The 14,398-nt window shown below is 42.4% G+C and overlaps 1 protein-coding gene across 1 annotated transcript in view; it reads left to right on the forward strand.

The window, feature by feature from the left end:
- Window positions 1-14,398, forward strand: part of PRTFDC1 (phosphoribosyl transferase domain containing 1) — a 90,531-nt gene that overhangs the window by 60,916 nt on the left and 15,217 nt on the right. Inside the window, exon 4 of the mRNA XM_022580529.3 lies at window positions 10,555-10,620. Within this exon, the coding sequence (XP_022436237.1) occupies window positions 10,555-10,620 (66 nt within the window). The remainder of the gene's footprint in view (window positions 1-10,554; window positions 10,621-14,398) is intronic.

Below are 14,398 nucleotides of genomic sequence, written 5' to 3' on the forward strand. Positions count from 1 at the left end.
AGGTCTGACGTTCTCTGTTAGTCCAGCAGTTTGGACTCGGAGCTCCCACCGCAGGAGCTCGGGCCCAACCTCCAGTCTGGGAACCAAGATTCCACAAGCTTGGCACGTGGTGAAGACCATGGTGAAGACCGTGTATGACACCAGCCAGGCTGATTTCTTCACCTGTCAAAACTACTACCAGATCAGTGATGGGCACTGGTCTTTACCACCTTGATGACAAGGACCACACTTGTGAAAGGATGTCACTCAAAAACGGACCCGGAGGAGAAGAAATGGCAGCTCTCACCGGGTTCACTGTTGGTGTTGTACATTCTAATGGGTTTAGATAAATGTGTAATAATATGTATCCATCACTATGGTATCATAGAGTATTTTCACGACCCTAAAAATCACCTAAAAAATGTGCTCTGCCTTTTCATCTCTTCCTCCTCCTGAATCCCTGGCAACTACCAATCTTTTTACTGTCTCTGTAGTTTCACCTTTTTCAGAAAGTCATTTAGTTGGAATCATACAATATATACCCTTGTCAGATTGGCTTCTTTCACTTAGTAATATGCATTTAAGCTTCTTTTCATGGCTTGATAGCTCATTTCTTTTTAGTGCTGAATAATATTCTATTGTCTGGATGTATCACAGTCTGTTTATCTCTTCACCCACTGAAGGATATCTCGGTTGCTTCCATGTTTGGCAGTTGTGAATAAAACTGCTCTAAACATCCAGGTGCAAGTTTTTCCTTAATTCTTTTTTTTTCAGTTTTAATATTTTTTATTGGAGTCTAGTTGATTTACCATGTCACATTAATTTCTGCTGTACAGCAAAGTGATTCAGTTATATATATATATATATATATATATATATATATATATATATACATTCTTTTTAAAAATATTCTCTTCCATTATGGTTTATCATAGGATATTGACTGTAGTTCTCTGTGCTGTACAGTAGGTCCTTGTTGTTTATCCATTCCATATATAAAGGCTTACATCTGCGAACCCCATTCTCCCACTCCATACCTCCCCCAACCCCTTGGCAACCACCAGTCTATTCTCTGTCCTTGATTCTGTTTCTGTTTCATAGATAGGTTCATTTGTGTTGTATTTTAGATTCTGCATGTAAGTGATATCATATAATATTTGTCTTTCTCTAACTTACTTCACTTAATATCATAATCTCTAGTTGCATCCATGTTGCTGCAAGTGGCATTATTTCACTCTTTTTTATGGCTGAGTAGTATTCCTGTGTGTGTGTGTGTGTGTGTGTGTGTGTGTGTGTGTGTGTGTGTGTTTGTAGATCTTCTTTATCCATTCCTCTGTCGATGGACATTTAGGTTGTTTCCATGTCTTGGCTATGGTAAATAGTGCTGCTATGAACATAGGGGTGCATGTATCTTTTTGAATTATAGTTTTCTCTGGATATATGCCCAGGAGTGGGATTGCTGGATCATATGGTGATTCTGTTTTTAGTTTTCTGAGGAACCTCCATACTGTTTTCCACAGCGGCCAGGGTGCAGGTTTTTGTATGCCCCGAAGTGTTCAATTCCACAGGTAAGTACCAAGTAGCGCAATGGCTGGATCACACCTCATAGGACTTCGTTAGGAGTCATGTAAGCAATGGGCCTAGCGTAGCGCCTGGCACTCGGTGAATGGTTCTCAAAGTTCGTCTTGCCCCTACTGTGTATGAGGCCCAGGGCAAGCGAACAAATGGAGATTCCCATAGCATATACCTAAATAGGTAAGGTTCTGAAACTTTACAGCCTTGTCTGTGGCCAGGCTCACGTTTCTAGCCAGATCACCTGAGCTGGAGGCTGCAGGAGCGGCGCTCACCCCTGCAGCCTACAAGCCCGAGCAGAGCCGTGTACTTGCTAGGCAGGGTGGGGCACCAGCTGGGCCCAGGACCAGCTCCTGGATGGTGACCGAGTCTGCCTGAACCCCTCATGGGACTGGCCGGGTTACGCTTTCCAGGGAGTTGGGGCAGCGAGATTCTTCATGCCTCTCTTTTCCAACTCAGATGCCTCTGAGACCCTACTTCCTGAGCAGAGAGGTGGGAGGGAACACAGTTATCTGGGGAGTCCAGCCTCTGAGGCACCTGCTTTGGGTGATTTAGGGCCACCTGGAAAATAGACCAGTGCCTCTTTGTCCGGCTTCCCAAGGGAGGCCACCACCACCTGCCCCACCACAGATTTGGCCCTGTGAGGGTCAGGGGTGGGAGGAAAAGCCCAGTTCAGCACACACGTCCCTATTGCATAATTCTCATTAGCTCAAACTATTCCAGAATTCTCCCCCAAAGCTTCCTTTTAAGACCAAAAAGAAAAAAGCAAATGTCTTTGTGTTTTGGTATTTGTGATGTGCAAGACCTCTGTTGCCTGGCTCTAAGGATGGCCCGGCCCATCGCGATGACAAAATGAGACTTCATTCTGCAGGCATGGGCAACTGCAGAAATACCTTGAGCTGAGAAGTCACACGAGGAAGCAGAACCCTTTGGACCCAGAGTACAATTGGGTGGGAGCAAAGGCAGATCCAGTCTAATGCCAGAAAGCAGTGTGTGTTTTGGAGGTCTCCCTGGCACAGGATGTGCCACCAGTCCTCTCCCTTGGCCCTTCCTGTCCACCGTCCCATCCCCTGGCAATCTTAAAACAGGTCTGTGAGAGCTGGCTTAAGATTTCTTTACTGTTGAAAAATAATTTCCATTTGGTTCTTTTTTTAAAAGTTATAATTATGAATCTTCCCTGGGTTATCTAGGGAAAAAAAAATTGTGTGGAGAAAATGACCTTTCAAGAAATAGTCACCGGGCTTCCCTGGTGGTGCAGTGGTTGGGAGTCCGCCTGCCGATGCAGGGGACGTGGGTTCATGCCCCGGTCCGGAAAGATCCCACATGCCGCGGAGCGGCTGGGCCCGTGAGCCATGGCCGCTGAGCCTGCGCGTCCGGAGCCTGTGCTCCGCAACGGGAGAGGCCACAACAGTGAGAGGCCCGCGTACCGCAAAAAAAAAAAAAAAGAAATAGTCACCACTGGGATATGGTCATCCACATTTGAAAACATAGATTTTACTGAAGTCCTTTGGGGTCATTGAGTTGTGTCAAGGGTTCAACTTGTTTTTCTTTCTGACTCATAATTTAAAAACATAATTTAAACCAAAACAACAAATCCATACTGAGGTTTAAAACAGAAGGATATCCTGCTTCAAGTTTTCAGAGTCCATGTAAAGCAAAGTCACCGAATCTGTTTTTAAACTGAGTTTCCTCTTTCCTGGGGTCTTTTATAAATAAATTGAAGTAAAGGTCCATTTTCTTCCTTCTACTCCATTTTTCCTTTTTCTTGGTGACCCTTTATTATTCCTACCAGCCTATAGCTTCTCATCATTGTGGTCGCTTCTTCTGACCCAAGATTGCTTTAGTTCTCATAAAGAAAAGAGCTTTTCTCTGTTGGGTGGGGATTACTCTGAGCTAACCAGTACTCCTCTTAGAGACTGGGTGGTGTGGAATACCAATCACAATAGAGCAATAAATCATTGTCATTACACAGAAGGCCATTTTGTCCTTGAATAAAGTCTCATCCTGCTTGCGAAGTTACACACCAAATTCGGGAAATACAAAACGTATGTGTTCTTTCAAATGACCTAAATTGTACATGCTAACATATACATTTTTTTTTTCTGGGTTAAAATGCTAGTTTGGCTTTAAAATGTATCCTTTACTAATCATGAAATGAAAGACTGATATTAACATACCTTACTAATTCATATTTTCATAATTTTCATGTTCAGAATTCACATGGATTTTCACATTTAGATTTTTCAAAGTACTGAGAAGGCTCTTTGATAACTGAGATAATAAAACACTAGTAATAAAAAGAAAGAAACATAGTTTGGGTGGGAATCATTCAGACATCACAGAGGAGGTTCTGTATTCTTTCCGTCTTCCCATCTTGCAAGTTACTCAAGTCAGTTTCATTTGTGCCCCTTTCAGTTGAGCTTTACAGATATTTTCTCATATGTGTTTGTTTATAGTTTTTAGTTTTTCTCTGTCTCTGTTGGGCAGTAAGCTCCTTCCGTCTCCTGGACAGCTGCAGAAAGAACTTAAAGCAAGAGAAACCAGGTGCTGCCTGGGAGCACTTAGTGTCTCCCATGGGTAGAGGAAGAAGCATTAAAACTATAGCAAGCACATGTACGCAGATGCTTCAGTGTAGCTCAGCAAACACTGGATGCCACAGTGTGCCAGCCACTGGGGGTGCGGTTAGGATGCAAATAAAGCTGTTTAAAGTTCTCATGCCATTGGCAATTGCTGCATTGACAGAAAGTTCCCGTTGGACGTGGTCTATTGACATGCAGATATGCATAGAGCGTTATGGGGACACATCACGTCCAGGGGACTCCTGGAAAGCTTCCTAGAAGAGATGATGCCTGGACTGAGTCTTGAAGGAAGAGTAGGAATTAGTCCTGTGAAGAAAGATGGGGAGGTGTGACAGGAGCAACCACGAGCTAAGACATGGAGGAGGAAGCAGTACGTTGTGTGCCGGGAAGTCTAGGGTCTCATGCAGCACAGTGATGAGTGTCCCTCAGTGAAGAGTGATGATGTGTCACCACTAAGTTGTCCCTAATAATATTTATCATAATTTGCAAATATTGACTTCTCCTGTAAGTTGGTGTGAAACCTTAGTCAAGGTTCTGTTATTGACAAGTAGTGTAAGTCTATTTTAAATTACCTTAAGCTGAGATGGTGGATTAAAGGAAAGAATTGGGGTATCTCATGATCCCCAAGGCAAAAATGGAGCCAGGCCCGGGAAAATTTTCAGGAAACCAGCCATCCATTCTCTCTCTTTTTTTTTTTTTTTTTTTTTTTGCGGTACACGGGCCTCTCACTGCTGTGGCGTCTCCCATTGCGGAGCACAGGCTCCGGACACGCAGGCTCAGCAGCCATGGCTCACGGGCCCAGCCGCTCCGCGGCATGTGGGATCTTCCCGGACCAGGGCACGAACCCACGTCCCCTGCATCGGCAGGCGGACTCTCAACCACTGCGCAACCAGGGAAGCCCCATTCTCATGTTCTACTACAGATCTGCTGCTGCCATCTTGTAAAGCAATTTCAAGGTTAACTCTTTACTGACTATAAACGGCTCCAACAGAGTACAGACAAGAGCTGATAAAGACAAAAGTGGATCTGAGCATCATCTCCAGGTGGCTTCTGTCTGTTGAGGAGAAAGATGAAAACAGCAGAGTGGAATGATGCTTATTATACCCATGAAATGGTCTACTTTAAAGATTCAGACATCACAGCTTGGGAACTGGGGAGAGGTCACTGAGAAACCCCAGAGGACCATACAACTGAGCTTGTTTTTAATCAAGATTGTAACCATGATGCAAAGTGGCAACAGAAGGCCGTGAGTCCTTCTTAACCACATGCCTCATGGGTGGCTGTCAGCCTCAGAAACCCTAACCTCAGAGCACGAGGCATTCACATAGCAGTCGTGTGCTCAGTGAACTGAACGAAGAATCGTCACAAAGTCAATGTTAGGAAACTCAGGTAGATGTGCAAGTTTCTTAGACTAAAAGTAGATGATGAGAAGACAAGGCTTACTTTAGGAACTGCTTATTACATGCCAGGCACTTTTCTAAGTGCTGAATTCGTATTAATTCATTTACTCCTCCCAGTAACCCTAGGAGGTGGGAACTATTGACATACTCTTTTTATAGACAGGGACAGTGGAGCACTGAGAGGTTAAGTAGCTTCCTCAAGGTCATACAACTAGGAGAAGGTGGGGCTGGGACTGGAACCCAGGAAGTCTGGTCCCCAGGGGACTTGGGGACACCAGCTGCCTGTTCACCAGTCACCATGTTCCTTTCTCACAATTCACCCACATAGGTTGTAAGAATGAGTTTCTAAACAAAAATGATCCCAGAAACAAATGGATATTTAAATGAACAAGAACTGAAAAGAAGGCAAGTCCATTTCAAAGGAAGAAAATATTGACATGAGGGTTTTCAAACTTTTTGGCTGCCATCATCTTACCTTGAACCCGTTAATATAACAGAGATAAGAGGAGCTGCTCTGGGTGAAGCAAGGGACAGGCACACAAGCCACCAGCTCTGACTGCCCTGTGACCTCTACTTTGACCCCAGGCTGCTTAAAGGACTCGGGGACCCACACCCTACATCAACAGCTGGTTAAAAAGAAAACACTGGAACTGATTCACCTGTCCTTGTTATCTGACTTGGTATCAATGTTAGAATTTTTGAAAAATTTTTCAACAGTTTGCAACATTTTCATTAGAAGCTCTCCGGTTTCATCATTAAAGCTTCTTATAATGGTTTGGGGTTTGCCTCTCTATCCATTTGATATAGTACTGACGACCTTACTGAGCACAGGAGAAGAGCTGAGAGGGAGGATAAGGCTGAAAAGAAGAGGGAAAAAGCGAAGTTAAGGCATCTGTGGGGGCGGAGCATGTTGAAAAGCCTTTGCGTGTATAGATTCTGAATGAAGCAAGTTGCTCTGACTTTGAAAATGAATGGCTGAGAGAGTGGTTCTTTTGTTTATTTGTTTTCTTTACTTTTCCCCTTCCGGTTCCTCAAAAGGAATTCAGGATATTTATTCTTCCTCGGTTATGTTTTTTCCTAAACATTATCTAAACAGTCCACATTCTCTTGTTTGAGTAGTCAGCATACCTGCTGAGCTCTTTTTTGCACCTGGAGATCAGGTCACCTAAACTAGAAATTTCCAATATATTTCTTTCTGAGGATGCCTGAACTATACGTCAGAGACTTCCTTTGCTGTTTAAATAAATCCACACAACAGCTACCAATATTTCTTTCAAGATGTAGATTTCTCCTAGCCATTTCAGCTTATATATTTTACTACATTAGTATAACCAGGACCCAATTTCTTCTCCATGTTACTCTCAGAGATGTACTATTACTTCTACCTTCTAGGAATATTGTGGAGGACGGGGGGGGGGGGGGGGGGGGTGGGCGGTGATTAACACAAGAATAATGTCAATTCAGGCAATTCTAGAATTGAACTGGATTCCTTCACTTACCAGTAGTACCTCTTTGGGCAAGTTACTCAGACTCTTGCTGCGTCCAGTTCCTTGTTTGTAAATTGGGGATTAAATAATACCTATTCTGAGCTCTACTGAACCTTAGCAAAATAGATACATTCACCCATATACAGACCTTTCTAGCATATAGAAAAAAAGACAAAGAATCACCCAACTCATATGAGGCTTGTATAACTGGGTTTAAAAATCCACAAAGGTAGCAAAAGAAAGGAAAATTATAGGTCATTCTTACTTATGAAGATCAGATGAACAATCCCAAAGAAAATAGTTTCAAATCAAAACCAGTGGTGTAAAAAAAAAAAAAAAAAAAAAAATCAATCCTAGGAATATAAGGATGTTTTTGAACCACTAGAAAAATGTTATGGTTAAACACAGTGAATTGAATGCATTCAGTTAATTCCTTTTTTTCCTGAAACCCCAGCGAAACGGCAGTAAAGAAATAAACAAGATATATATATACCCACAAGGACGAGAGGAAAGGGAGAAGACCTCAGTGGGCAAGAGATGTCAGTGTTGTTTTTTAGATGATAAAACTGATTAAGGAAGGGCATTGACTCAGCAAAATAGAGAAACTGAAAATCTAAATGTCTATGGAGGCTGATTTCAAAGAGTAGAGAGGAGTCATCAGGCCACAGGATTCCTGAAAGGCTTACTAGTTTGTCACCAGGTTCTTAGAAGGTAGAGTGAGGAATGGTCTGGATGCAGCAAGGCAATGGGAAGCATATGAATGGAGAAGTTAGACCTCTAATTGCCCTTCTCCATCCCAGACATATTTTCCAGAGTCATTAAACCAGGGAGCTCCAGACTCCAGTGTACTAGGGAGGATTGAGGGGTGATTGTTTCCAGGGAGGGAGGGAAGGAAGAAAGAAAGGGAGGGAGGGAGGGAGGAAAGGGAAGAAATCAGTCACAGCTAGCATCTACTGAGTGCTTACCATATGCCAGGCTCTGTTCTAAATGTTCTGTGTGTATTAATTCATTTGATCTTCTTAACAACCCACCAGATAGGAGAATAAATGTGCAAAAGTAGCCAAGACAATTTTTTAGAAGAACAAAAAATTGGGACTTGCTCTGCCAGACACTAAAACATACTAAAAAGCTATAATAATTTAACAGTATGGTTTTGATGCTGAAATAGACATTTTTGGTTAATGAAACAGAAGTATATAGAAATTGATCCTTGCATATTAGAATGAAGGATATGATAAAAATGACATTTCAAACCAGTAGGGAAAAAAATAAACAATTCAATAAATGGTATTAGGACAATTGACCATATACACACTTGGAAGATATAAATTCCAGATGAATTAAGGGCAAATCTAATATTAAAAATATGTTATAAGCTTGGACTAAGTGAGGCCTTCTGAAATAAGACTTGCTTGAAAACACACTAAATGTGTGACTTAGAGCATTGTATTCAGCTTTCTGATGTGTTGTGTTTTTGTTTCTGAATAGAGATGATAATAGTAGAATTATTGTGAAATTTACTCTGATCTAGCAGAGTATAAGTCTCATTTTTTTACATCAAACTTTGTGGTTTAGTTGTTCCATCCAATTCTGCATACCTTAGTCCTCTGGAGACACTGAAATTTTACTTTTCTTGCTGCTATTACCATGTGTGAGTCTAATACACAGAAATTCTCCCTATATTAACTCCTCTTATCTCAGCACCTCTAGAAGTGACAAGAAAATTTTCTCCTTTGACATTTTTGACAAGTTCTCAACCTGCTGACATGACTGCATGTGAATATATGATTACATAAGCCTGGACAAAAACAGGAAAGATCAGCGAATTCTGGTTAGCCTTTGATTTTCTCCTTTTAAGATCAGTTCCCATAAGAAGAAAATTATTGGTTTTATCTAACTTATGGGCCACTTCAACCATTGTCTCCACTCCTTTGCAGTAAGGAATGAATGCTTTCAAAGTGGAAGTAAGAACGTTTTAAGGTCTTTTTTTTTCTCTCTTGAGCAGTAAGGTAAAAAAATAAAAGGCTGCTTCATTGGTAAAACTGTTATATTGGTTGGTTGGCCTTTTTTTGTTTCCCTTTCCGGATGACCAGTGCTATGACAAAGTAACTCTAGGTCTAGACTCTCAGTTGCAAGTGACAGAATCCAATTCAGACCAACCCAAGGGAAAATTTCTTTAAGGGAATGAATTGGCTTAAGTAGCTGGAAAGTTCAAGGTTGGTTATAGCTTCAGGCATAGCTGATTTATACAGGTAAGGCCTGGCTCCACCTGATCCAAATGGAATGAACTCTCCCGGGAAAGAAGCAGGACCTTATTGCCAGAATAAAGGAGAAAAGCAGTGAACTAGCCAAAGCAACAGCTGTCCGCAGCAGTAACCGGAGATGTTTCCTGGTTCAGCACAGTGTACGTCTGGTCCCTCTATTGGTGTCTTCTCACTTAGGTTATTGTTTGGATGAAGGGACTGCAACATCACAGCAGTCTTGCTTGGTCATGAAACCAGTTGCCTGTAGGATATCTGCTTTGGTTCCTTTAATGCCTCTTTGCAAGGAGGCCAGAAAACAAGCTGCCTGCTCTCTGTTTCCCGTTCTGCCCCCATGTTATTCTATTGTGATATTTATACTAAGGAACAATCCATATTTTGTTCATTGTGTGTGTGTGTGTCTGTGTGTGTGTGTGTGTGTGAGGTTTAATTGGGACAGGATAGTGTCCTGTGTATAAATATTGTGAAAAGGAATGCTCATAACCCCTAATAGGATTTGAGTGAAAAGTCTTTTTTTTTAAATTGTAGTATAGTTGATTTACAATGTTGTGTTAGTTTCTGGTGTACAGCAGTGATTCAGATATATATATTCTTTTTCAGATTCTTTTCCATTATATGTTATTACAAGGTACTGTGATAACGTTTTCTGAATGGGGTTCTGGGTCTCATATTCCTGGAACTGCAGGAAGTTCCTAAGGCTTCATTATCCACGTCTGAAGGTCTGACTGTAATAGTTCTTGAGCCTTGGCCTGTTAGAACTGCCCTCAACACCAGATGAGGGATTGGACCAGCGCTGGTAGGGAGTAGAGGGGGTCTCTAACCTCTCTGGGAGCCAGTCTAATTGTTCCCCACTGCAGGGCTGTAACTGAGGCCCGTTGGCACAGCTGACAAATGCTAGGCCCCTCCTGGGGCTCCCGTAGCCACCCCCTCACCCCAGGGAAGTCCAGGAGCATGACTGTCTCCTCCAGTTCCATCTGTCTCAGAATAGGTTCAGGCACCTTCCATGGTCTTTTTGTCCCAAAATTAGGTTTGCTTGTCCTCTCTCTACTCCTTCCATGCCCTCTCCACACAGACTCGCCCGCCAGCCATTAGAGTGCTTTGTCTCAAGCACAGTGGCAGGAGAGTGGCTCTTGGTAACCATAGGCAACCATGAATCTGTACCAGCTATTTGTGCTATATTTGTAAGGCGCAGTCTCGCCACTGGCCGGGTAGACAGGGAAACGTGCTTTAAAGGTTTTCTTGTACAGTAAAATGTTGTCTCCCCTTTTTCTTTTAGAATGACCAGTCCATGGGCGAGATGCAGATAATTGGAGGTGATGATCTCTCAACACTGGCTGGAAAGGTTCGTTCATGTAACTATGCTCTGTGTACACTGAGGCATTGAGGTTGCGGGGAAATCAGTGACCTTCGTTTCAGGTCAGCACTGTAGTCCATTTTAGGCACTCTCCCAGGTTTGCTAATTCATGCAAATGGATGTGTGAATCCTTTTAATGATTTCTTCTTTTATAAAACACTCCTTATATCATGCTTCCAAGACCTGATGCGAACCGAATCTTTCGTCTCCAAGCTTCCTTGCATTTTGTTTCAGACAACCTCACATTACAAAACCCCTTAGCATTCCTTCTTCTCTTTCCCTTTCTTTTCCTACTCACCCTTTCAGGTACCTTCTGAAAGGGAAGACTTTTCCTTTATTTGTCTGCTTTTCTCCTCTCATCTGTGCCTCAGCACTTCAGTAAGACATTAAAACAGGTTTGTTGAAATGTTTAAAATTTAGGCAGGGAATAAAAAAAGGATATCTGGAGATTTTTTCATTTTTCAGCACTTTGCCTTTTTTCCCCCCATTAAAAAGAATGTAGCCCAGGAGATTATGAGGCAGACACCTCCGATGTTAATTTGGAGTTCCAAACCTGCCAGTGCTTAATGATAAAGTGAAAAACTGTTTGGATTCTGACATAAATCCACGCATTTGGGAAGGAAGAGTTGTTTCATCAAGCAGATGGTCTTTGTGCAAATGTGATCTGAAATGCAAGTTTTGCCGTGAATGAAAGCGACACAGAATTTGTTTTTGTTCACCTCTGCTGACGTATCTTGTATTCATTATCCCTGAGCAACTTCAGCTTTCTAAGTAAAACGGATCAGTCTATTATACAAGCTTAATCTCTCATATTTGCGGTTGTTATTGTTTTGCAATGCCCACATGGGGAAAGAAAGAGCAGCCACATTTAATTTTAAAAAAAGGTATAATGACACTAGGAACACTGCAGAGCCACAAGGACAAACTACAGAACCGCTTACTTCCCTCTCCTCGGAAGATAGCATAGCATCTGAGTGTTAAATTGCTATCTAGTACGAAATTGTGCCCCGCAGAAATTGGAATTAACTTGTTGGTGTTAATGTACGTATCACATGGCCACCATTTAATGTTACTACATCAGTGCATAAAATATTATTTGATACTTGAGTATTTTATCCTAGAAAGATAAAATACTCAAAGCAATTTCCAGAAATTCATAACTTCTAACAACCCTGGAGTGGTCTTTAAATGATAAGTCATTTTAGTACTTTGTTGTATGACACTGCCTTGTAAGTTTATTACACAAGAGAATTATCGTACCTTGTGCATTTACCATGGAAGATGTCAATGTGGCAACTCTAAGAATCCCAAAGGAATGCCAAGAAAAACTGTGCACAGAAAAAGTGTAGTCTTTCTCTCCTGCCTTCTAAAATCATCTTCTATTTTGTTTTAAAGTGATTTTCCCCTTAAGTGAGCACTGGATAATCCCTTCCTTTAAGACATAGGATAAAGGTTATAATTTTTTTAAAAGAGACAGAGAGGAGATTGAGGAAAGGGTCGTTTCTTACTGGGGGTGGAGTGAGCAGAGGAGGTAACAAGGCTGTGCCTCAGTTTCCTCACCTACAATTACTGCAAAGACCACCCCCATCATGAGAAAGTAGAGATCATGGAAGTTGAGGTAGGAAAAATGGAAACCAGCCAGCAGTAAGTCCAAACAGGAGTGGGCTTCAGTTTTTTGCTAGCATGACAATTGATTCGTCCAGGTTACCAGGTGCTGTTATGTGGTGTCTTTCCGCTCTCCGTGTGTGCGTGGACGCATCTCTATATACATTCAGAGGTGTGCTGGGTAGAACACCTTGGGCTTCTTGGGTAAATGTTTTTCAAGATGAATCACCACTGATAACCAGGTTCTCAGCTGTCTCGACATGCAGCTCAGGGTCCCTAGGCTCATGTCAGAAGGGAATGTTTAATGAACCAATGTAGACCACACTCTGTGCTTTCAAATATATCTTGAATCTGCCTATGTCTCTCCATCTCCATGGTAACCATCCAAATGTAGACCTTGCTACTCAAAGTGTGGTCTAGGGCAGGCATCAGATAAACTTTCCAGGTAAGGGCCAAATAGTAAATATTTTTCGGTTTTGTGGCCCATATAGTCTTCTGTTCATCGACTTCACTCTGCCATCATAGCATGAAAGCAGAAAGCTGCCATAGATGAAATGGAAACCAATGGACATGGCTGTGTTTCAATAAAACTTTATTTACAAAAACAGGCGGCAGGCCAGATTTGGCCAATGGGCCATAGTTTGCTGACCCTTGGTCTAGAAACCAGCAAGGTCAGCGCCACCTGGAGGCTTATTAGAAATGTAGTATCTCAGATCCCACCCCAGATCTACTGAATTAAATCTTCATTTTAACAAGATACCAGACATGATTCCTATCCACATTAAAGTTTGAGAAGACTAGTCTCTAGGGCGAGACTAGCTCTGTCCCTCTTCTGAGCTGCTGTGAAAACCTAACCAATCTCCCTGAACTTACCTTCACTTAACTATGCCACCCTGCAAACCATTCTCCAAGAAGCAGTCAAAGGGATCTTCTTAAAATACAAATTGGATCACATCACTTGCCTACTGAAAACCTTTCACCAGCCTGTCAATTAGGGTTGTCAGACTTAGTAAAAAAAAAAAAAAAAACAAAACAAAGCAAAAACAGGATGCCAAGTTAAATTTGAATTTCAAATAAGCAATGAATAAATTTTCAGCATAAGTATGTCCCATGCAATATTTGGAACACACGTAAACTAAAAAGTTTTTCTTTATCTGAAATTCAGATGTATCTGGATGTTCTGTATTTTACCTGGCAACCCAGTGCTCTGAGATTACAGTCCGACCTCCTTATCACAGTCTCAAAGACCCGCGTGATCTGGCCCTGTCTCCCTCCCAGCATCATGGTACAGCGTTCACCTCCACCTCGCAGTGCAGTAAGCACGCTGGCTAAGCTCCTTCCTGCCAAGACCTCGGACAAGCCGTGGCCTCCACCTGGAATCCACTTTCCTCCTATCCCTCAGATTTCAGCCTAAAGGCTCCCGTGTAAGGGAGGCCTTCCCTGACTCTCGGTCTGAAATGAGCACAAGCTCTTCCCCTCTAGCCGTCCCCCTGCCCCACATTCTCCATTAAGTCTCTATACCCACCCTGTTTCCACTGAAGCCTTTTCCATAATTTCTGGTGTTTATTTGGGGCTTATTTATTTTATTTGCCTATTTCCCCCACCAGGATGTCAGTGTGATGGCGGCAGGGACCATTCTATCCCAGCATTGTGCATGGTACCTAGTCTGCAACAGGTCAGAATAAGTATTTGGTGATGGAGTGAGTGCAGGCTCCTCTTTCTCTTAGATAGAAATCAGAAAGACCTCTTCAGTTAAGTTTGGGAACAGGCGGACATGGCAGAAGGAAAGGGTAAATAGAAGCCCACCTGGTCACATGGAAGGACGATGAACCAGCTGTTGGTTGGGAACTGGATGAGTGATGTCGAGTGAGGGGACATTCTCTCTGTAGAAGCAGAAGGGCTTCAGTGTTCCACGGGAGTCCAGGCTAGACGGAGTTGGTGAGTGCTACACACCTGAGAGTGGAGGATGAAAAAAATTTCACTTAACCTTTGGAATTTCCTTTTCCTTAAAAGGATAAAGGCATTCATATGGCCTGCTCTGCTCATCCCTTCTTCAGCCTTTCAGAAAAGGCTATCCATTAAGAGTTTGAGAGAACTTTAAAAATAAATTTCAGGGATTTCCCTGGTGGCCCAATGGTTAAGACTCCGTGCTTCCCATGCA

The sequence above is a fragment of the Delphinapterus leucas genome, chromosome 2 (assembly GCF_059928025.1).
Source record: "Delphinapterus leucas isolate spDelLeu-1000000601 "Yukka" chromosome 2, BTC_Dleu_Yukka2, whole genome shotgun sequence".
Classification (NCBI taxonomy): Eukaryota; Metazoa; Chordata; class Mammalia; order Artiodactyla; family Monodontidae; genus Delphinapterus; species Delphinapterus leucas.